The following is a 25,825-nucleotide window of genomic DNA, read 5'->3' on the forward strand; positions in this document are numbered from 1 at the left end:
GGTTTTGCCAGTTATTAGTTTTGTGTTTACCATTCATATCCTCCTCTGGCTACCTGTTGCACACAACACTTTTTGTCCTTTTATGGTGAATGATAGGCAGTGACATATGCTAACTAGTTCTCATACAAACGCGCTTCCAAGTAAGATTCACCAACTTCAGAGCACCTGTGCAAAGTATTTCCCCTACTTAAGAACGCGTCGTGAATCTGCCGCTGTTTCCTGACACTGCTTTCGTTTAGGTTTAAGAAGCAATGAGGTCCATTGTGTCTATCAAAAGTCAGTCTTAAAGGAATAGTTCACCGCTTTTCCATACTGAGATATGTTCTTACCTGAGCTTAGACGAGTTGATGCGTACCTGTCTGGTCTTTGTGCGTGCGCTAAGTCACGCAAAAAGACCAAAGATATTGTTAGCATTTGGCCTCTCCCAGTATATACCTATAGCTCCAAACGGGGGTGAAGCTCGAAGCGACCAACCTCTTCCATGGGCACACAAAAAACAGACAGGTACGCATCAACTCATCTAAGCTCAGGTAAGAACATATCTCAGTATGGAAAAACAGTGAACTCTTCCTTTAAAGTCCTATCTGCAGCTTGTTAAAAAAAAAAAGTATGTAGAAAATACAATATTTTACATATATGGGAAGATGTGTATTTGGGTCGCAGATTGTCATCCTACGGTAATAGTGGGTCCCGAAGCCATACCACTTGAGACCCACTGGTTTAGACTATTACAGTATATTTGTGGGAAATGCCCCAAATCACAACCCTGTCAGGTTCTTAATATGGCCCTTGCATCGAAGGTTTGCCCATACCTGCCATAAAGTATAGCCTTTGGACATTAGCAGCAGGAAGATTGTACACACCCCAGTGAAGTACAGCTGGAAAGGCACCAGCCACTGGCAGCACATGCACTGTCCTAATCAAAAGGCAAAAGACCAGAATGAAAGGGTACAAAAAGTCAACAAGAGGCAGGGGCGTCCGGGGATGAACAAAATGGCAAATGAGTCAGAGAGGGAGACAGAGAGCAGCAAAAGGTTACATTACAGAGCCAAGTGTACGGGCCAAGATGGCGAAAAACAGCAGATGAAAGCAAGTGGGCTTTCAAGCTCTGGGTGGACATCGAGCCTCTCCACCACCATTTACTAGTCTCCAAATGTGCAATAGATTTATCAAAGGCTCCAAAGTCTGCTTCATCACATGGGAAAACACAAGTTAGCAATCCACGCTACAACAAAGTCTCTCTGCGCAGGGCTTTGAAGTCAAAACAATAAGAGAAATCACCCGATGCGCCATTGTGGATGAAAAGGCGTATATAGGTAACCAGGGCATCCCATATGTGCCCATGCTGCCTTTGACTATACTCGTGAAGAAACGCTAGTAGTTTGTCGCTAGCTTTCATGTTTGCCTTCATGCATGTATGTATTAATAGTATGTTTGTGCTTAACATGTGTGCGCAACAAGGTACAAGCAAGCCCAGAAGACCCCCTTGTGGCAGCAAAAATTGTTCATTATGTGCTCGGTTTGACATGAAAGAGGGGAATCTGTGAAAAGCCAAGGAACACAGGAGGCCGATAGAGAGAGATGGGGAGAGGACTGTGGCCTCAGGGGAGTTATGACATAGATGTGTGTGTGTTTGTAAGTAGGAATCGAAGGGGGGCCGCACCAAAGGCATGATGGAACTGGTGTGAGGGGTGACTCCTGGGGTCACTGATGAGATAAAGGGAATAAGCAATGACAGAGTGACAGCAAATCTCTACAATAACACACAACCACGCACTTACCCACTCAAATAAATAGCAAAAGTGGAAAAAAAAATAGCAGAAAAGCAGGGAGTATGTGCCGAAAAGGGATAGTTGGTCCACTCACAAAGAGACCACAAACCACTATGCCATTGTGCAACTCATCACCACTGCTGAGAAGCTGATTGACCATTTTAAGGCATCAGCAGAGGGCTCACAACCTGCTCCTACTGCTACATACAGTATTAGCAATGTTAAAACATGCAATATTGATCTAAAACAGCTGAAATGTCATAAAGATATTCACACGATCTCCATCCCGTCCCTATTCCTCCCATTTGCTGTGCAGCTGTTTCAATAAAGAGACAAAAAAAACGTAGAAAGCGAAAACGGTTCTCTGCTCATGTGGCTGTGGTTAAGCTAAGGCGGATTATTTTACTTGCCGATGAAAGGATTAAGCTAAGCAAGAGATCGAGAGGTGAGGAGAGCATTTCGGAAGAGCTTCATCTGCTAGGAATAGTCACTGGTGTAGATCCAAAGATGACTCAAAGATGAAACACTACTCCAGTTAAGTTTTTCAAGAGAGAACACCATTGAAACATGGTTAAAAGCTCTAAAAAGTTAATTATGCTTAATACCCCCCTTTGAAAGGTGCACATATTGACGCCAAAGGACGGCCGTAACGGAAAAAACACCCAATTCGTCACATTTTGACTAAAAAGGTTCAAAATTAGGTATAGTCCCTTTAAGGTCAGCACACACTACACAATTTTTTCTTAAAAGATTTTTATAAAGAATGGGGGTCCACACTATACGACTGGATTTAGCACGATTATACTGTAGAACTTCTGGTTGTCATGGCAATGTGAAACCAGAAAGCAGCCTCCCTCTCTCCTGGTACAGCTTAATTTTTTTTACCTTTTTCTGCCAACTGCATTTGTGGTTTCTGTGTTCCACATTGTTTTTCTGGATACTTTTGTACGTCTTTGCTGTGTTTTTATGGAAGATTGGTGGATTTGTTTATTTTGAGAGTCCAAAATTGTCTTTTTCAAGACACTGAAGAGGCAGCACAGTGGAGCCGTCACAAGAGGATCAGAGGAGACAGAGGGCAGTCAGTGGCAGCACGGCTCAGATGCAGCTCAGGACTGAATGACAATAAGAACGTACTTACTTATTTACTTCACACATAACGACTCAGAATCGTAAGAGGGGACACACTACACAGCTGATGTATTATAAAACAGCGCGCCTGTCCTCTCTCTGACTTCATTTCTCCTCCGGCTTCAAAAACTGACCCCAGATCAGCAAAGACAGGCCTCTGTTTGCTAGCACCTTTACATACCATCCTGGTGGCCCCTAAAACTCTCCATGGTCAGCTGTTTCTAGGATTTCTCTTAGGCTGTGTCCGAATGTCCACACTATTCCCTAACCCCTCATTCACTACATAGGCCTGCACTATATAGTCGACTATATAGTCACTGATTCTGTTGGCGATTCGGACACAAGCCCACTACTTTCTCCGCGATGTGTGACGTCAGGCGCGCTGCAGCAAGCAGATATGTTTTTTTTTTATTTTTTTAATCTGAATTTATTTATTGTTACAAACGTTTATTTTATGAAACAGAACGACTGTTTTGGCACTTTTACAGGCGTTACTATCATCACTAAATAAGGAAAGAAAAAAACATCACCCCAGCGTTAGCTCAAAAGACGTGCCGAAAGTAGGTCACAGGCTGGTGTCCGAAGCGCCAGCAGATTGAGTGCACTACATCTGCTAAAAGTTCGCTAAACTCCGGGAATGATGTATTTCTGCGATAAAGACCAACCAAACTCATGAGACAGTGGAGTATTTATGGATTAATACGCTTTTACTTCACATGGATTTTACATGAATGGCTTGGATTATTCGAGAAGAAGCAATCGTTCATTTAACAGCTCCAGCTAAAGGTTAGCAGCTAACATTAGCATCATGACAAATACGCAACACACGACTGAAACAGCTGATTTCATTCAGTCGTGTTGTTTTGTTCAAAGACCTGTCACTGTCAGGCTCTTCTCCGACTCTCGCAATGCATTGTGGTCTATATTGACCCGTTTAGTGACCATCGATGCTCACTACTTTTCGAGATGCACTGTGGGAAATTTCGAGTGGACTGCTTTTTTCTTTCTGGACATTCGGACACCCCTACAAAATGGCGTGACCACTATATAGTGCACTATATAGGGAATAGGTTCAAGGTTCAAGGTTCAAGGTTCAAGGTTCAAAGTTCAACTTTATTAATGTCCCGAAGGAAATTATTATGCAGCAGGAGTCCACACATAATAAAGCAAAAACAAACATTCGGATACAGCCTTAGTCTTTCACTGCTGATTGACAATCTCCATGCATATGTTCCATTCTGAAAACCTACCAGAAATCCTCAAAAACTTGAAATAAAGATTGATCCTGAAGCATTATAGGGCCACCGGGACAGAAAGAACCACCTATACAGCCATAGGGTCACTTAAAAGTCAAATATGCACTAATATCAACTTTTTTTTTAAACATAAAAGTTGCACAGTGCACCTTTAACATATGCTGGAAGGAGAGTTTACTATGGACAGCGTCAGAACAGGTTTGGTGACGGTGTCAAGACTCACTGTAAAATTGCGAGAAACTTCATGTAAATCTCAGCGTGACATTCCTCAGAGTGTGGGCAAGCATTTTGAGTAGAGGGAGGCGGACGGAATACGCAGGATTACAGAAAAGTGCCTGCCCTGAATTAATGAAAGCACGACTCCAGATATGTTATATGGGATGTAAAAAAAAAAAAAACACATTACAAATTCCAGTCAGTGGATGAGTCTACTTCATGTATGGATCTGAATTAACAAATTTCCAAATAATCGACAAGTGTGTTCTGCAAAGTGCACCTCATCATCTGGCATACAGTTTCTAGCATGTGATTAGCATATCATAGAGCTGCTGCTTTAACCCAATCACTGAGGACATACTGAGTGAATGCAAATGAACCCCCCTCTGCCCTATCATGCGTTTCAGCACTCTCTGGCACAGCACACACAATATTAGATGTCTGAGTGAGCGCCAGGGCATACACATGTGCTCTGACCTCCTCCTCCAGCGCCATGTGGCTCACGGCGGCAAGTGTCCTATACTAAAACAGCAAGGACGAGGTTTCAGTGCATGTCTGGGAGCGTTTCACAACAGCTAAGGCTTGTGGTCTTGGAATAATATGAATTAATCACTTCTGTCATGTGAAAAATTCAAGCGGTGACCTCTCTAGAAGTGATAATTGCATCCCTCCGAGATAGAATGCTTAACTTTCTGAATTTATCCCACACTTTCAAATGCAACTATTATTACGCCGCCAATACTTACTTTTGGCAGTTCATAAAAGCATTAAGCGCTCACTTGTTTTTGAATTAATGCTCCATCTCGGCGACAGACTGTCCTTAATTCCCTCAATTTCACTGTGTACTTCAAAAGCTATTTACACCCTTAGCTATTAAGTCAGCGCATTATTATTATTTCTATGGGTAGTTGGCTCTTCAATGCTGGTATCTAAAAATGGAAGCGGAATTCAATTAGGCAGAGAAGGAACGAGGCTCTACCCGTTAAGCACAAGAGCTGACACAGACATATTTAATCAAGTGACTATAAAACTGATTTCCTTTTTCAAATCCACCACCATCTACGCAAGTCGTGCTATTCTACCTTTCAAACTGCTTCGAAACTGGGTGGGTGAAGAGTCTTGCCCAGGGACACAACAACAGTATGAACCCCTGACCTTTCACCTGCGCCACTGTCGAAATGTGTTTATGTGATAGATGCACTCATTGTGGGACCTTCCTAACATTTAAAGGGTCCTTAAAAATTGGTTGAAATCCAAACAGTCTTTTTTTTTGTTTAAAAAATCTGTTCCTGTCATGTTATTGCTTAACTAATGGTGTCTTATTGTGTGTGTGTGGTTTCTTTTTTCCTGCCTTAGGACAATGGATGCAATTTATTTATGTGGAAGCTGTTGGCCGGCACGTTGCTTCATATGTACTGTCCTAATTCAAATACATAAATAAATTAAATTAAATTAAATTGTGAGCAACAGTCACAAAGCAACTACAAAAACAACAACAAAAGAAACAACAGGGGCTCCCTTGAGCTAAAGGTTTAGTGCTTCAATCCCAACTTCATATGCAGGGGTCCACACACTTTTTGGGCTGCGACCCCTAAAATCCATCCATCCATTTTCTTCCGCTTTATCCAGAGCCGGGCCGCGGGAGCAGCAGTCTCAGCAGAGATGCCCAGAATTCCCGATCCACACACGCCTCCTCGAGCTGTTCTGAGGGGACCCTGAGGCGACACCAGGCCAGGTCGGAGACATAGTCCCACCAGCGTGACCTGGGTCTTCCACGAGGCCACGTCCCAATAGGACATGCCTGGAAAACCTCCCGATAGAGACGACCAGGAGGCATCTGGAATAGATGGCCTAACCACCTCAGCTGCTCCTTTCGACGTGAAGGAGCAGCGACTCTACTCTGAGAGCCTCCCGGGTAACTGAGCTCCTCACCCGATCTCGAAGGGTGCGCAGCCACCCTGCGAAAGAAGCTCATTTCGGCCACTTGTATCCGCGATCTTGTCCTTTCGGTCAATACCCAAATCTCATGACCATAGGTGAGAGTGGGAACGTAGATTGATCGGTAAATCACCAGAACAATAACTCGGGACCCCTCCACTGTAAAATAGAATTAGTATTATAATAAATTTAGGTACACCATTCAAAATCTGCTTCATTAATGTTTGCTTTGATAGTATGTTTTAAAATTTCACTGATTTCACTCAAATATGCTGCTTTAAATCAAAAATACATCAAATTCAATGTTATGATTTCAATAAAAAATGTCTTCCAACCCCCACTTTGGGAACCCCTGTTCTCATGCAAGCCGCCCTTGTTTTTATATGAACAAAAATCAGACTATAATTCCGAAGCTCTACTTCAAAGGAGTTCGGGCCCTAATGGGAACCCTATTGTACATGTTTTTGCATGGTCAGAGCACCTGGTGTAAAGCTACGTGAACATGAGGAGCACAAATGTGTCTATGAAGAGAACCAAACATAAAGTAAGTATAGTGATTGAAGCAAATGTCCCGTCTATTGTGTTTCCATATATTTAAATTACTAATTAAGACATGACTTTATTGATCTCACAGTGGACAAATACACACATGTTGTCATGTGAAAGGCTCAGTCCATGCTAACATCCTATGATAATACAACAGAGCTAGACATTTTGAAACACAGTAATAGTCAAATCAACAGCGCAGCACCCTGCCGTGTGTTCCATTTGAATAATGATTAAATACATCTGCATGTAGTGCAACACAAGTGAAGTGACAATCAGACTACAGTTGTACAGCAGGATACTGTGAGATTAACTAAACAACCATGTGACTTCATAATGCCTCCAGCTTGGTGCTTGAATAGGATATTATGAGGGAAACGCATCTGTTGTATGTGTGAGGTATGGCTTGCTTTTTTCGCACCGTACACATTTGCTGCAACAACTCCTGGGACTGAATGTTGACACGAGCCGCTCAGCTGTTTGTGCACTCATTCATATCCCTGAGAAAAATAAAGTAAAGGAAATGCGTTTGTAAGTCTCGGCACATTTCACAAATACAAACCCTCTCCACAGTGATGCATGCTTGGAGGACCGGAAAATGACAGACGAAAAAGGTGCGGGTTTAGATTGAGGAATAGACTTTGGCAATGCTAAATACTAAAGGCAATGAATCACTCTAGAGATCTGCCCTTCTGAAGGAAACAATCGCCGAGAATATCAAGTCTGTCACAATCTGCAACCAATTTAAGGGCAAACAAACTGATTAGCTTAAAAAAAAAAAGGCAGTGTGTGTTTGTGGCTCAGTGGCATTAGCGCAGCAACCTGCCACTCCACTTAGGAAAACAAACTTTCAGCATGTTGCCCAAAGGCATGAGCCAGATTGCACTTTTCACCACAGAAAGTGCATAATGGAGCAGGAAATACAATGTGCAATGAGCAGATTATTGGAGTTTAGACAGACAAAAGAGTTTTACTGCTTCTGCCCAAAAAGCAGGACTGCAACAACATTGGCGATGTTAAATTAAAAATCCAGAGACAAAGAACTGAAGGAACAAAAACTCAAAGGAAATGACACTGGCAATGAACCGACAAAGGACATGGGAAACACAGGGTATAAGGCCCTGTCCATATGAAGTCAAGCTGAGGACCAAACCAAAGATATTTCATCAATCCAGTGCATCGTCCATACAAGCCCGGCGTTTTGGGGGTCTGTAAACGTACACACTAGGTCACAGAGTGGAAAGATCTCAAAGCGCTGTTTACGTGGCACTAGTTGTTACGACGTCTCTGCAACTTTTACTAAAACGATGACATCACAGCACCAGAGTGGTGTCTGTCATCCATAATCTACTGACCTTGTAATGAGCTTTACTCATGGATCTATGATGGTTTTACTCCGCTCCTCTTTGCTCCAGTGCAGTCCACAAGCCACAGGTGACGTAGAAAGTAGAAGTAGAAAAACACGGCCGAGTCAGTCTGTGTTTTTGGACTGACAGTAAAAGTCACTGACAGGTTTTTCTGCTTTAGTCCCGTTACTTCTGAAGAATAAACTCGCCTCCTCATCTCTTCTGGAGATCGTAAATTCTTGAATCAGTTTCATTTTCACTGTTTACATTCCACAAAAGGTTACTGTGCATGTACCCTCCACATCTTGTTCTATTATCTGTGTTAGCGTCACAGCGCCTCACACAGGCCTGGAGCATGAATTGCGCTGTTTTCACAGACCTGACTCAACCCATGTGGACGCTGACACTGACAATGAACCGACAAAGGACATGGGAAACACAGGGGTATAAACACCTGTACATGAGGAAACAGGGCACTGGTGTAACACATCAGGGCGGGGCAGGCAATTAACACAGGAGAAGTAAAGCAAAATCACAAGGACAGAACACACATGTCAAAATAAAACACAGAAACAAACCAAAACAGGGGACAGAAAACAGATGATGACACCTATACTAACATATTTGTCGTCTAGAACCAGAAAACAGAACAAAACTGTTCATTTATTACATAAAAGGGTATTTCTTTTAAATGTGTTCCATTTATTTGACAGTACCCAGCCCACGTTACAAACATTTCAAGGTAAAACAGTGATGCACATGAACCTGTCTTTATCTCTCAGAACATCAAAGTTCCTGCAGTGTAAATGATAAACAACACAGCACAGTGCATACAAATAATATGAACATCTATTTGCATGGAATCTGTTGAATTTGTGTACAGCACTTCAAATATTCAATTGATAAAGTTGGATTGGATTTCTGAGTGAAGAAGCTAAAGGCCAAATAACTGAACATTGTTCGTTGACGCTACGCCAGGATCATGTAAACAGCGAGGTGCACAAAACGATCCGAAATGAATGTGAATTCCTGTCATAACTGCCATCAGACTCTACGGTGGCCCTGGTGGCTCACAAATAACAAAAGCCATTACCGAACACAATCTCGTTGGGATTATTCTGGCCTGCGAAATGAGCTACTTTACAGAAGTGGAAACATTACGAGTAGTTTTTCCAACATGTCCATATTTCCATATTTAATCAACAGCCTGGCCCTGGACCAATGCATTCTCGTCCACAGCTGTTTATAATGCAGTTCTGTTGGAAGTCTTGTAATTCTGTTGAGCCTTCCGGGCCACCGTAATTACCAATAACATGGACACATTTTATGCACAAAGTAATTATTGGCTGTGAGCACAATAATGGATTGCTGGTCAGGTTTTCTGAGTTGGAGGGTAGAATGCGGGAAAGTGGAAAGTATAGATGTATGATGCAATGAATCTATAGGCGCCACATGTACTGTGTGTACATTAGGTGCCTGTCCCTCCAAGCCCCAGTTTGTTTCTTTCTGCAATTATAGTATTGGATGTAAATGGAGACACAAAAGCGATGAAAAAGCACAACAAAAAAAGTTTAAAAAAAACAGCAACATTTGGTTGGGTAAGGTGGGGATTAAGAGTTCATTGCACACATTCCAAACATTTGTGACTGTGAAAGATGAACTGCTAAACTAATACACAAATCACATACTGAATGATTTCGAATACAATTGCAAAACCTGACTCCTTGATTGATCGCTATTAACTGTGCAGCCCGTGTTTAACAAGTGTATTCACTCGGGGCGTACAGTCGTCACCGAAGTTTGTCCCAAATGCGACATCTACGGCTTTGTCAGGAGCTTTATCTCTGTGTGAGCCCAATCAATGAGGCTGATCAATGGGAAAAAGGCCTGCAGCAAGAGGAGCCAGTGTGCGGGAACTCAGTCTGCTGCTGCTCAGACCTCTGGCACAGCAATAAACCAGGGCTATATGATAATGAGGTTTAGGCAAGTGATTCTCAAACAGGTTAAGGTTTCTATTGGTGGCATTAAGTCTCTATTTGATTAAACTGAGAACCAGGTTAATTGGTTGGTTTGATCATTGTTTTACAGCTTAGTCTGATTGGAAATGGTTAAGTTGTTAGTCCCACTTCAGATTTGGTTCAATCTAATTTAGTCGACAATAGGATTTCACGTTAGGATTTCACGTTAAGCATCCACCACCTCTGTCTGAATTTTTTTTTTTTTACCCCAGAGCTTTTCACTCTTAACCGCTCCACCACCATCTGGACCGAGCAAATTATCTCCAATTTGGCATTACCAAATCTAAGAGCTTATTGAAAAGACGCATCAAAATCAGACGCGACACTGTGTTAATGGGATGATTGGGGGTCTTTCATCTCAGCCTGGTGTCTCTGGCCAGAAAAACACAATTGCATCTTTCCCTGCTTCGACCCAGAGGCGCAATACACACTAATGAAATCACGAAGAAGAAGCTAACAGGCTAACGGGCAAAGCTAACTGCGGGCTAGCGCCTCTTACACAGTATTTACAACACAAGTTGGAGTGAAAAAAATATCTCCATTGTGTAATTGGATGTACAATATCCCTCTTTCCATTTGTCTTTTCTGTCAGCGTAGTATTTACTCTCACGGACAATTAATGAGTAAAAACCCGCAACACGCTACAACACCTGCAGTGGCGCTTATGGCCTCTAGGGGCATGATTTACATAGTATTGCTTTAAAATGAGGCGTGAGACTGACATTTTCCACTGTGAATGTGAGAGCTGAGCATGATGATTATGTTATGGTATTGCACTAACACGTATCCCTAATGACATTGGCATTTGGCGATTAAGTATTGAATTTATTAATAGGTTGTGTAAAGGAGGAAAATCTGTTACAATTATGGAAAACATACTAAATTGCCTCCTTAAACTTCTCATTCTGTTTGCTTAGATTTGTGCACATAACATTACGATAAATAACAACAGAATAACACAAATCAATGTATAAACCAGGATAAAATTGTGTGTTCTCGGTCCAAAAAGGTCAGAAATGCAAATCACCGACGAGTGATGAACCGGCGATGGGTGAAAGTCCCAAATGTTGCTGAAACTGTAAAAACCAGCAGGTGGTCATGTATTAGTTTTGCTCGATGGGTGACTCGCAAACGCTCAATGTCATTTTCGAGGAATGGGGATCTGAGATTTAAGCGCTTGGCACTGTAACGTGTCTGTTCCTGGGAGAGCAGCTTGAAAAGATTTTTTTTTTGTGTCTGTGAATTTGAGACTCATAAATAATTTAGCCCAGTCGCCGGCTGCCGTCAAACCCCACTTCTCAGCCGCTCTTTTCAAACACTCCCTTTCTCTTCACGCACACTCAGCCTCTGGAGGTTTACTCTTACAACTACATTTGTAAGTGCCGCAAATGCATAAGGGACTCGGCACTGGGTGATTTTCAACCTCATGAATAAACCGCATGTGACAAAGTCCTGCTCGCTTTCCATTCTCGCTGTAATATCCTCGTACGCCACTGACCTCATCGATTCCCCGCCTGTCGAAAGGAGAAACATATATTCGAGGAGAGTAAACAAGCAAATAAATAGGCGCAAACGGGAGACATGGACGTCCACAGATCCGTCTGAAATGACCTTCAAAGGAAATGGTAGCGCTGCTGGAGCAACGAAGCGGCGAAAACAAGCACACACACACACTTATGGCGAGATGTCAAACCTAATTGTGGCCCAACTCTATGTGCTTATATACGGTTGTTTATTCTTTAGGCTATGTTCACATGACACATATTACACACACATGGGCTGGTCTCTCTGCAAAGATAATATTCCATTCCTCACTCCTCACTGTCACAGAATACAGCAGCATTTTCCTCAGATTGTGGTCCCTGATTTAATTTAATGAAATGTGTTTGATTAATTCTTAGCTCTGATTGGACGTGCAAGGCCATGCTCAGTCCAATTTAGTGCCATTTTTAGACGACGTTAACGCTTTGTCTGGTCTTTTTTCGGACATTTAGAAAGAGTTTGATTAAACCTGCTCCTTGGGCCAGTTCGTCTCTTGCCTGTAGCTATAACTTTGTTTTTTCTTACATTGTGAGATTCACCCCTCATAGATATTTGGGTAAACTAAAGTAATACAAAACAATGACCACATAAATGCCAAACCCAAATAGCAAAGCAATTTTTGTGAAGAAGCAAAATCCCTCCATGAAAAGGAATGGCGGACTTAGATTTCACCTGTCTCCACTGTATAAGCTCTGTCATGTCAATGAGGCTGAAACTCAGCCCAGGACAGATCCAGGTAACTAGCAGTGATCAGATTAGGGCTGTTCAGACTGAAACACAGGTGTGAGTAGAACTACAAAGACTCATAACTACAAAGACGTTTACCCACAGGTGAGAGAAGCTGTTAATAGAGTGGAGGGACTGAGTCAAGTGGTCCATATATGGTCCGCGTGCTGAGCCTAAACCTAAGTTTGCTGACAAAGCCTTTTGGATGTGAGGCAAAACATCCAAAAGGCTTCTATAGAGTACAGAAGACGACTCAAGACCCTGCATTGAAGATAGACACCTCCTGTACTACAGAGATAAAACAAAGATAGTGGCTGTAACTATAATTTCCCCCCATTATTCAAGTAATCCATATTTTTTTACCCAAAGTAAGTTGTGTTATATTGTATATCATGTTTATTGTGGGATATTATAAGTAAGGTAAGGTAAGGTATATTTTATTGTCCCCATAGAGAAATGTTGTCTTCTGCATTCGACCCATCCTTCGATGCCGCTGGGACAACCCATAAGGAGCAGTGGGCGAAGGCAGTGCCACGCCCGGGGACCCATCTCCAGATGTGGAGCCAGGCCGGAGGATTCACCTATTGTACATGTTTGTAGTTGTGGGGAAACCGGAGTACTCAGAGGAAACCTACGCAAACATGGGGAGAACACACAAACTCCACACAGAAAGGCCCCGTCCAGGTGGGAATCAAACCCGGAACCGCCGCGCCACCGTGCAGCATATTACAAGCTTTACAGTCATTCTTAAGCTTTAGATTCTGTTTCTGTGGCATTAAAAGGTCTTCAATAATGTAATTTAGCATTTTCCTGCCTCAATATATCGAACTTCAATGTTTGTTATTGTGACAGGCCTATACATCTGAAGCATTTTTATAGACTCAGAGTCAGGAGTCGGCAGTAACACAAGTCTACCGATCTATAAGGAGCACTTACTCTTATCATTACAATTATCATCAAACACCACAAACACAGCAACCCCTCTCACCTGAAGCCCCCCCCCATGGGACCACACACACTCCAAATGATCTCATGGACGCATCATTGTAGCATCTGTCTATTTAATAACCGAGTGTACAGCACATGTAAACAGACTTCATAATGACTTCTATGCATTCCTATTACCTCAGCTGACACTTCATCCAATGCACACTTCACGTAAGTCGTCAAAAGGGCGCGCTGAGAAAACTGAGTGTAATTCGATCTCGCCGTCTTAAAATAAGTGTCCCTATAAACGAGAGGCTCAGTCATCACAAGTGACCAGCTGCACAAACTCCTCTGCTATTTCTGTTCAAACATCACAGAGCCGAGCAGCCGTGGCATGTGCAGAGCTGATTGGAAGGAGATTCTGCAACAGTAAGTATTCACAAGAGGCAGAGCTGCTAAAGGCCTTCGTCCCAATTGTTTTCTTGTAGCCAAAATCTCAGCCCTGCTCCCTGACAGGTGTGAAACAGGCTTGTACAAACTCATAACCAACAACATCAGCTCATCCTTGTGAGGAAATAGGATGTGTTAGCGCTAGGAAAGTAAGGAATGAGCCTTTCCCTCTTTCATTGTTTGTTAACAACAACAAAAAACAGGTGCAGGGCCTTTCATATAGTACTTTTATCAGAAAAGTATTTGATTCATTTCAGCAAGGGAGAAAACACAAATAGAAAAGACAAATTTATACTACTGAAAAGGCGTGTGTATTTTTATTGTTAAAAATGTCATTCATGGGCCATTGGAGCCAATCTGATTTCGAGTCAGCACCTCCATCTGTATCTGTATCTGTGTCTGTACATTCAGTCTCAGGAACGTCACATAGTACTGGAGGGGTCTCATGCCTAGAGTTATCAAAGAACTGTTTAGGACCGTGTCGAAGGAGACGGTCATGATTCTTTTTTTTTTTTTTTGTTCCCTTGTTTTGTCTCCCTGGCCAGTCTTGTGTTTTATTTTGACACGTGTTCCATCTGTGCCCCGGTTCCTCATGGATTTATACGCCCTGTCCCATGTCCTTTGTCGGTTCATTGTCAGACTCTCTTGATTTTGTTGTTATTGTGGACACTTTCAGTTATTAAAGCAGTATTAAGTGACTTGTTTACCTTAATATATCCTTTCCGTAGTCCCTCTGGGGGTAATACAAGCGTTGATGGGATGATTGGGGGGTCTTTCATCTCTCCCTGGGGTCTATTGCAACTTTCCCTGCACCGGGTCGGAGCCACCTATACACACTAATGGAATCCCGAAGAAGAAGCTAACAGGCTAACGGGCAAAGCTAGCTGCGGGCTAGCACCACTTAAACAGTATTTACAGCCAAGATTGAGTGAAAAAAATGATCTCCATTGTGTAATTGGATGTACAATATCCCTCAATGCCTTTGTCTTTTCTGTCAGCGTAGAATTTACTCTCACGGACAATTAATGAGTAAAAAAACGCTACGACACCTGCAGTGGCACTTATGGCCTCGAGGGGCATGAGCTACTTGGTACTGTTTTAAACATCATCCGTTTTTTGGACCTGACTTATAGCTGCTTTGCTATATTATTGTAGACGTTAAAATGCAACAGAACTAACTCTAAAGTTTAAAAATTACAATTAGACGCTCTAAATATTCCAGTATTACATTAAATACAATGAGACACAAGTTCCCTTGGGTTAAATTTTTTATTTTTTTTACCTTTATCTAACCAGAACAGCCCCACTGAGATTCATGATCTCTTTTCTAGGGCAGTCTTGGACCCAAATCTATTGTACATATTTTAGTGGTACCTGAAGGAAACCTAAGCAGACATGTGGAGAACATGCAAATTCCACCTAGAAAGGCCCCGCCCTGCCAGGAATCAAATCCAGGACCTTTTAGCTGTGAAGAACAAGAGCTAACCACTACACCACCATGCCACCCAAATCGTATTACATTAGAAAAATGGAAAATGGGGGGGGGGGGGGGGGGGGGGGGCTAATAAATGTACAGACAATAAATATTGAGCCCAAAAATGTATTGTCTATCTGTCATTTATTGAACGATAAGTCGATATAGTAATCATCGTGACAGCCCTACCACATGTTTTACTTTGAAGTAGCACTGTCAGTCTGGCTGATCATTAGGAGAATGCTCGGTATCACTGGCTTATTTATTTGTGTGATGACATAAAACCTGGTGGAATGTTCTGCAGTGTGGCTCTGAACAGACGGTGTTTGGGTTCTGCTTAACCGTGCAGGTGAATGGCTTGTTAGTGCTGCAAAATGAAGGTATACAGTGTGAACGGAGGGCTTAGGAAGGCATTGTGAGGCTGACAGGAATCAATGGTGCATTAACACTATGGATATTTCTGGGTTTATCTCTGTGGCAAAGAGAGAGAAGTACTCAGAGTTGGTGGAAGATTTCATTAAATAAACATAAAGGCGTTGCTCCACTGTGGCATATTCACTCTCTCAGGATGACACTTATATGAATACAATATGATGCTATTAAAGACCACATCTTTCTCTATAAAAAACCCAAAAGCAGAAAAGGCACCCCAGGGAGTTTTGTTATTATTAATTGTAGTTTGTGCCTCATTCACAGTAACTTATTGGTCTATATGAATATCCCAGTGTGTATTCTAAGTGGTCACACTCAATCATCACCTCTTGTAAGTGCAAATCCAGGCGCAAAACTCTTAGGGGCCAGTACTTGACCCCGATCAACATCATAAACAAACAAACACAGGAGAATAAGGATCTTGCTCTTCGATCTGTCATCGTGCGCTTAAACAGCAGCCTCGGGATAGAGCTGATCTCCTGTCACACTGTCTGACCCACGCCTTTGTTTAAGGGAGACGTTTTTGGACCACATTACTCATCCGTCAGGAGAATGACTCAGTGCCGACGCCGTCTTCTTTCTTATACGGTTGTGACGTAAATGCCCCCTGTTTCGGATTGTCAGGGATTTCAAAGTGCCAAAGTCAGCGCTGGGAAATATGAGCATCCTATTTTGACAAATCGAAAGACACAACGGTCAAAAGTGTCTCCCATGCAGCAACTGTTATTCCTGAATACCCCTGCAGCAAGGATTCTGCAATTCTATTTAAAAAAAAAACGACATCAGAGTAACTCATAAACTTTCCACAAAGTTTTGAAGTTGCACTGTTTGAGCAGACAGGCCAGGAATCTGATTGGGAGAGATATTACAGAAAAGAAGCAGCTAAAAGACAAACTATGAAGGTAAGCTACATGCTAATGTTATGCTAACACTAACTAAAGTTGTGCTAACAGCGGCTGAATGCTATCATCTGCTAAATCAACTTTTTCAACAGCAGTATGATGTTGTAAAATATTAAATCTCGTATGATGCTCAATCTGCGCTGAATGTCCATGGATTTTGGGCGGTATCTTACCCGTAAATATTTTTGGGAGGGACCTGGCAACCCAGGTATCAGTTCAGTTTGGCCAACCATGGTATCAGTTCTGAGGTTGGTACCAAAACTTATTATTTTTCCAGCCTTTTGTGTATCCTTCCTTTTTTTTCTGCAATAATTGTACTATATGGCTTATATGCAAGACTCAGATCAATGGATGCTCTGAATCAATGGTTGCCAAACAGTAAGTTCTGATGCAAAATAGATTTGCTTTGACATTTTATAGCTTCAATGTTAAAAGTCTAAATGGTTATACGCTTGAAATAACTTTGCATAGGATGACTTTGGCTTTTGCTCTCAAATATAATTGGTCCCACATTGAGAGAGTTTGTTAGCAGGGGCATTATTGATTCATAAGCTATTCTTTGTATTTGTGTACCATATATGTAACTGCTGAGTAATAATTAAAGAGCACAGCAGCATATAGCAAACCTATTCAAACAGAAAAACAGCTTTGTGCTTTCTCTCCCTGTCTATGCCTCTCTGAATATTTTAGTATTGATGAGCCCATTACTGATGATAACACAGTGCTCTGTCAGCAGCCTTCACGCGCACACGAGGAGTCCGGTTACATCTGCTGCTGTGCGCTCTCAGCTGGGACTTCACTGTCTGTAAGTGTGGGTGCATAAGCGAGTGTGTGGAAGTGCAGGGGGAATCTCACTTCCTGGTGTTAATTCAGTCAAGTGCAGGCCCAAATACTCATTATAAAAAAGGTTACGGCACGGGCATGTTTGAAGACAGAAGGAAAATGAATTATGACTCAGTGATTTTTATGATGTAGGGCGGCTCGACTGTTGGAAAATTAATAATCATGATTATTTTAGTCATAAGGTTGTGTGTTTTTCAATACAATGCAAAATGTACTCTTTGAATGATTAAAAAAAGATCACTTTTGTCATTAAATTGAACTGCCATATAATCTGGATGAAAGGGGTTCACAGAAAACACACTGGAGTGGAGTTGGGATTTTGTTTTTCATAAATGCTTAAATGCCACAAACTCATTCACTAAGTTTCTAATGATAAATCATGTTCAGCGCTCTATAAAACGCAATTTAGGTCATGACTTTGTAAATCAGGCCTTTAATGTCAAGAAAAGAAATTAGCTCTTCAAGTACCACCTGATCTAAATCAGGTCTACAACAGGACCAGATCAAGTCCAACCATGGGCTGAATCAGGGGCAAGAGACTGATTTAGAACTAAACTAGGAATGAACAAGGACAAGGACTAACAACAGGACAACATTGAATACAATTCTCTGTAAATTTGACAAAGATTTGAACTTCCTTGAAGCCTGAGTTCCACCTGAAGTAGCCATAGGTGCAACAGTTTGAGAAACCCTGGTCAAAACCAATTATAACAAGTGAATATTTTTCTCACAACCTCACAAACTGTGAGTTATTCTTCACCCATTGCCACAGTCGCCAAACACTGTATACCAGGCAGGATCCCGTGGGACAGGGAGCGAGTCGAGTGGCCGCGGGGTCGTGGGAAGGCACAGAGTAACTCTCGGAGGGCAGCACTCGTACATTCACCACTGCACGAGGAATTTCAACCGTTTGTTCTAAAATATCGCCATCAAAGCCCTGACTGTGCGACTTCAAAGAGCGTTTTTAAGGTTAAGTAACTCTTAACGGACCTGACGAAATGTCGCGATTTTCTGGAAAAGGCCTCCTTCAATGTATCCTCTACTATTTTGGAGAAAATGCAGGGAGGTGCTTCTCTAGCGGGGACATACCACTGACGCACGATTTCTTTCCCCTGAGATTAAGCTGTCTTTTGTATTTGTTTACTTGTGAGGCTGTCAGTTAAACACTGGTTTTGGAGATTTTTTTAGACAGATATATCTTTGCCTTAGTCTCTGCTGTGTCCATCTGTTATGGCTTAATTATTTAATTCTTTGTTCAATAGTACTGAGAAATTCAAATGCTAGTTTGTCAGGATATAGTCAAATGTATATTGCACATTTTAGATCTTTAATCACAGGACAAGGGATTTATTTAGTGTTGTATGAGACTGAAACCCATCTATTGATTATCCAACTTTTAAAATGCGTCTGCCTCTTAGTTGTACATTCAGCATCTTTGTCAGCCATCAGTTAAGTTCAGTTCTTTGGCTCTTAGTGAGAAAAAGAGCAGTTTGGTGGAGGCAGGTGAATGCAGCCACCGAAACTGATTTAAAGTCAGAGATCAGAGCTGCCCACAGTCCACCTAATAATTCCTCTGCCAACTTTCTCCATTCTCTTCCAAACTGGCAGACAAAGCGGCCGAGAGCATCCAACTGCAGCTTAGGCCCATTCGATGCAAACCGCTCAAGTGAAGAAAACCCATTATCCGTTAATTATTTTCCCTCCTTGGTCGTAATCGCGAAGTGGGGTACGGGGATAAAAAGAGGATTTTTCAACTGCTGACAGGACGGATCTGACACTTTTTGCATAAGGCACGGAGAAATACAGAGAAGGTATGGATAATGGTGTGAAAATACAGCGTTGAACAAAAATGCAAGAGCAATGGCAATCAAGCACATCACTAAGACCATGAAATGTCAACGTAAAACATGTAATATAGGCTATTCCACCAGCTAGGAACTCCATCTTAAAGCTGGGGTACCTGATTTTTCCTGCACAAACTATGATATTATTTAAAAAAGATACAAAACTGAGGCACTCAAAGAAACAGGGATATCCAAGCAGCGCTCCTGCATGTTTTAGTATGATATTATTTTATTTGGTCGAAACTCATTTCTAGCTCTCATAATCCCTCCTGAATGTCCAAATTGTCCAAACAAATTGTTTATATGCATGTTTCAAACCCGTGTACAGCTTTGAGCGGTGGCAAAGTGAAGAAGGGGGGACCACCCCCAAAATAAATTGCACTTAGATCCTACTTCTATCTTCTATCGCTAGAAAAAAAATAGGTGAAGACCATGAAACAAGGTCTGCTTTTGCAATGTTTACAACATATTCTGTGGTGGTAGAAACAAATCTACTTTACAACAACGAAAAGTCAGGTGCAGCTTTAAGTTTTAATCTGATAAAGAAGCACTAGGTGTCTCAAGTAACGACAGATGGTTCAAAGTCGGTCTGCACTATATGAGAAAAAAAATTGCTGAATTGAACATTGCTTTAGCCATCTCATAGAAACATTTTACTAAACCATTTTCAACAGAAAATGTTCAACAAAAAACACATGCAACTGGTGTCAAAACAAGAAAAAAAAGGACCAGAAACACCCTGTGTTTCAGTTTTAGACTGTTGGCCACATTTCCAGTAAGATGAAAGACCTACAGGATTTTGCAATACAGAATATTGTGGCTTCTTGTGATTAGGGATGGGACGATAAACAATAATATTGTTAATCGCGATAAAAAATGCGGCAAATGTGCCACATTTTTTGATTATTGTGCTAGAAGATAATCGCTAAATCCATCAGACAACCAGTGCCAGCACTTTACCAGGGAGTGGGGACGTCTCCATGGAGATGTGATTAAAGTCAGCAAAATGTAAGATTTCAGTAGGTTTGTTCCTCATCCAAATCCATTCTTTGATTACACACTGCAGGAAGAGCATTTTCTGTGTCGAGCTGCTCATTAGGGGCATGTTTTGTATTGTTGACAACAGTATATTCCAAAATGTTTCACAGTGCGTCTTTAAACACTTACATTATGTTTCACTCAATATGACATTCACAGCAGACAATGAAGAGGAGTATTTAATAATTGCCCAATCCCAATCATTTCTGCAGTTTCAGCGTTTTTTTAAATCATAGGCAAATGTCTTGATAATATTGTTAATCACAATTATTTCAACCAAGATGATCGTGACCCCAAATTTCATTATCGTCCCATCTCTACTTGTGATACTATACTAATAAATTCATTCATTCAAGCGTTATTAAGGACAGAGAATCCTGGTCCATAGTCTTATAATAACACCCCTAATATTGACATAATTTGGTTGATAATCGTGGAGCCATAGTTCAATCGCTGGGGAAATATTTCCCTAACAGAACGATAAAGCATCTCTTTATCTTCTAGCCAAAGTTGTGCGGTTATTGCTGGGAAAATAGCAAAGCTTTTACAGATCAGAGTGACTTTTAAATCATGTGAAATTTGTGCCATAACATCTCCAAGAATCTCAAGGGACCAAACTAACAGGCCATCCAAAAAAAACATTGGTAGCGCATCATAAGGTAGTGGTTTATGAGTATTGTGAATGATTTTAACAGCAGACATGCATTTGTGTTCACCCTTTTTTAAACAACGGAGAGCTCCCCCCCCCCCCCATTGTGTGAAAAGCACTAAAACTTGTTTGGATGCGTGGGCTTCGTATTTACAGCATCCAGCCAATTTTCTCCAGGGTGACATTTCGCGGCTCTTTTGTAGTGGCTTGGTAATTTTCTTTCCGGCAGACAGGTGCAAGCTGAGAAATGTCACGGGGGGGCATGGTGTAACCGCTACACAACCAGCGAGCCATCCCCAAAAACAATGACATCAAGACTTGACACAAAAACATCTATTGTCTCCCCGTGCTGATGTGTGACAGCCTCTGCGTGGCACTTGTTGCAAACGCAGGATCACGTAGGGTCAGGAGAGAAGTTGAAATGTTGATTGAAGTAGGCAGAGGCTTGGTGCATGGCAAGAAGCAAACAGACAAAGATATGCTAAGTGTTTTATGATGATGCCGCAGCCTATTGGTCAAGCCTAAAAATCAATTTAGGACAGCCTAATGATCTTTACAGGCGAAATCAAATTAGGAAGGGCCATAATAGCTGCTGTATCTGGTCTGGGATTAGTCTAGATGAGGCTTGTGTTTTCTTGCTCATGTTTGTAGATAGATTTAAGGGAGGCTATAAAAACATTATGAATATGTCACCAGTTCAGAGGGCTTCCACAGGGCTGACGTCCCGACTTTGACAGCCCTTGCACAGTTCGCACGGGCTCCGCTGTCACTGTCAGGCAGAGGGAACATGCCCCCCAGTCGATCGCTCTCACATTACTACTGCACTGTCCGGGATTTGGCAGCTCTCGCAGGCGCCATGTGCGTTGCCCAGCAGCAGTCCTCACAGTTTGAGCGCTACAAACCGCGGAGAAGTAACAACAACCAACAAGAAGAGCGCACCTCCACTCGCACACTCACGCGCGCACACGTCGCCACACGTACAAGTTGTGTTTTCATCCACTTACATCTCAGAGGACGGCGGTTGACTACGGCACAGGAGCGCATGTCCACACGCTTGTCCCATCGCGCATCCTGCCTCTCGCCTCGCCGGCTGAACTGCTGCAGTCAGTGGGGGGGGGGACCTGGTGGAGGAGGAGGAGGAGGAGGAGGAGGGGTGTCCGTGCGCTGTCAGTCAAGGAGAGACAGCGATGGATGCGGGGTGCAGCTCCTCTTGCTCTGCCCAATGCTCTCTGTCCGGTATGTGGAGCCTCTTCGCCGCGCAGTCTCCTCTCCTGCCCCGGCCACGCGCAGGGATTGGTCGCGAGCCGGTAACTGATACTGATCCGCGGAGAGAGAGAGAGAGAGAGAGAGAGAGTGTGTGTTTTTTAGCAGGAGTGAGAGTGAGTTTTTGCGCTCACACTAGCTCATCACCAGTCAAAAGGCGCGGAGACACCACCCCCCTCGTGCGCGTCCCGTGGCCAACTTGGCTCTTTGGAGTATGCAAATGTGAGTTCCGCGGTGCACAGGACTGATCTTAGATATAGGAATAGTAATCCTCACGTTTAACTGTTGCGCTGCTCCCTGTGTGTAGTGACAACCACGGGACAGGTCTCAAGGTCCAACACACCGCCTCTGCCTTATATGGCTTTTGAGTGCGAGGACAAGGAAGCGGCGACTATAAGGCGGCCAAAGCTCTTTGAAACAGGACACTGAGCCCATTGTTGACATTAGGGTCCTTAAAATATCCTTCATTTGCTTTCAAGTGTCAAGTGCTTTGAGAGGCTGTCAAGCTCCTGACCATATTTTACTTGTGATGTTGGAAACGTTTTGGGAATATTTGTCTATATAAGCAAATAGTCAGGCAGAAAAACCTGCTACTCGGTGACATGGTGACGCAGCGGTTAGCGCTCATGCCTCACAGCAAGAAGGCCCCTGGTTTGATTCACCTGGACTTGGCCTTTTTGTGCGGGGTTTGCATGTTCTCCCCGTATGCGGTTTCATCCGGGTACTCTGGTTTACCCCACCACTAACAATATGTATAGGGCCAGGACTCCCCTGGAAATAAGATTCTTATCTCAGTGGGACTTTTCTTGTTAAATAAAGGTCATCCATCCATCCATCCATCCATTTTCTTCCACTTGTCTGTTTCTGGCCGTGTGGGCAGCTGTTGGAGCTGCCCAAATCACACTGCACCAGCCTCTTATGGCTCCTCCTGCAGGTGGTGGGTCGGCCTCATGATTCAAACCGGGCCTGTTGGTCTCTTATAAGGGGTTTCTGAGCCGCTCTTTGTCTGACCCGTCACCTAGGACCTGTTTGCCATGGGAGACCCTACCAGGGGCACGAAGCCCCGGACAAAAGAGCTCCAGGATCGAAATAAAGGTCAAATTAAATTCTCAAGACTATATACTTTCTTATACCGTTCGTACAAGAGCCTAAATGAAGCAAGCAGTTTTCCGATTCAGTTTTGGGACAATAAAGACCAGCCTTTGACCACAGCCACTTCCACTACCCTGCTCATTAGTTCTCTTTGTGCAGTCAGGTCCTTGCTGCCCTTTAGGTCTTGTCGGGTCAAAAGAGACAACTCCATCACCACACTGAGAAAAGTGGATGAAATTGCTCTCCCAGAGGAGGTGATCTGAACAAGTCCCACTGGGAGGAGGCCCTTGGGGAGATTGTGCACTGAATGAGAGTATTCCCCATAGACAGCAGGTGGAAGTGTCCAGTGAGTGAAAAGGTGCAGTTGCTTGGACCTAAAGATGGATGAGTTAAGGGGGGGAAATCATACTCAAGGACCTTGTTGCTGCTCTTGCTGACCACTCGCACCCTCATGCTGCTCATGATAACATCACTTTCTTTTACATCCATCGATCCATTTTCTTCCACTTGTCCGTTGCCGGGTCGTGGGGGCAGCTGTTGAAGCTGCCCAAATCCCATTGCACCAGCCCCCAATGGCTCTTCCTGCAGGTGGTGGGTCCACAGAAGGACGGCCTCACGATTCTAACTGGGCTTGTTGATCTCTTATAAGGGGCTTCTGAACCACTCTTTGTCTGACCCGTCACGAAGGACCTGTTTGCCATGGGAGACCCTACCAGGGGCATGAAGCCCCGACAACATAGTCCCTAGGATCATTTGGGCGCTCAAACCCCTCCACCACGTTAAGGTGGCAGTTCCAGGTGGGGACTTTCTATTAAATACAAACAAAAATTCCGTATTTAGTGCAACCCCTGTGCGAAGATTTGCAGAGTTCGTGTGTTGCAATAAATCAGCTATTTTTACCCACAACTTTTCAAACCCTGCCAAGAAGTTGTCCCAGTAACTTCGCATAGTAGGTCTCCACATGTTCTCCATTACTCGTGTGATTACAGAGCCGGCCATGTGCCAGCCCAGTGAGTGATTGACATGTCCTCAGCTCGTACTCTGACTGTGGCCTGTATTTGTGTTGGTCCGAGGCATTGGGTTTCCTCACAGTGCGACCATCGGGCAGGAGCAGGACTGCGGCTAATGAGCTCCGACTGCTCTCACCTGGAAGAATCAACATCACAATTCAGTGGCTTTCCATTTGAAACAACAGCCCTCCGTGGGTGAGCTGCTCCTATCATTATTCATTATTGCACAATACTGACACGTGGACGTGAAATCTGAAATCTTCGGAAATGTCCTAGATAATTGCCGTTGACCTGCACTGATTAGAATCAACATGACCTGATTTGACGTTGTAGTCCAGAGGAAAAGAGAATCTGAACCCACTTTTATATTGTCCATCACTTGACAAAAACTACATGGAATGAATGGAATAGAACTAAAGGGGAATGTTGTTTCTGAACAAACTACGCTCATGCACAAAGCCCCACAATCCAATAGGAGGCCCTACTTAAAATGTATTAGGTGAAATGTGTGGTAACAAGTATATGATATTTCACATTATTTCACCAAAATGAAGTGGAAGTGATACTCCTCTGTTTATACATGAGAATATCAGTCTGGGCAGGACACCCTCGTTTGCTGCTGTTGCCAAACTGCTTGCAAAGCATCGTCACTCTTGCGACACAGAAATCGCCTTAATGAACTTTTTTCCAATCCGCGGTAAATGACCAAAGACACAGTAGGTGTCTTTTGTGATTCATAGCCTGTTCAAATATTAACGCAGAACCGCTAATAACATCGCCTCAACGTCACACCCACACTTCGCTGATTGGTTTACTCCACTTCTTGTGTATGTTCTGCTCTTGAAATTTAGTTGATGCAAACACTGACCAGAGCAGGCGATAAGGATAAGGTGCTTTAATTGTCATTATACAACATTGTACAAAGAAATTTGTCCTCTGCATTTGACCCATCCTTTGACGCCGCTGAGACAACCTGTAAGGGGCAGTAGGCGACGTCCGTAACACGTCCAGGGACCCATCTCCAGATGTGGAGCCGGGCTGATGGTCAGAATCACCTGGCTGGAGGATTTACCTATTGCACATGTTTTTTTTATAGTGATAACTGGAGTATCTGGAGGAAACAAACGCCGACATGGGGAGAACATGCAAACTCCACACAGAAAGGTGTCTAGGTCTAGGCGGGAATCGAACCCGAACCCTTCTAGCTGTGAAGCAAGAGTGCTAACTGATGTTCTCCCATGCCGCCCTGGTACAGCGGTGAGTCTGGCAAGTTTCAGAAGCTGAGCAGGGTCAAGCGTGGGTACTACAGAAGACCATTCCAGATGACTGTGTGAGTGGTTGGTTGGTTGGCTGGTCGGTCGGTCGGTCTTGCCACGCTTCAGTCAGTCTCCCCCAAGGGCAGCTGCGGCTACA

General features: G+C 43.1%; 1 protein-coding gene across 1 annotated transcript in view; it reads right to left on the bottom strand.

Moving 5' to 3' along the window:
- pde2a (phosphodiesterase 2A) overlaps positions 1 to 22,379 on the bottom strand; it is a 274,496-nt gene extending 252,117 nt beyond the window's left edge. The window contains exon 1 of the mRNA XM_079573769.1: positions 22,052 to 22,379. Within this exon, the coding sequence (XP_079429895.1) occupies positions 22,052 to 22,110 (59 nt within the window). The 5' untranslated portion in view covers positions 22,111 to 22,379. The remainder of the gene's footprint in view (positions 1 to 22,051) is intronic.
- Between the last annotated feature and the right edge of the window lie 3,446 nt (positions 22,380 to 25,825).

Source organism: Gobius niger (genome assembly GCF_951799975.1).
Source record: "Gobius niger genome assembly, chromosome: 1".
NCBI classification, from domain to species: Eukaryota; Metazoa; Chordata; class Actinopteri; order Gobiiformes; family Gobiidae; genus Gobius; species Gobius niger.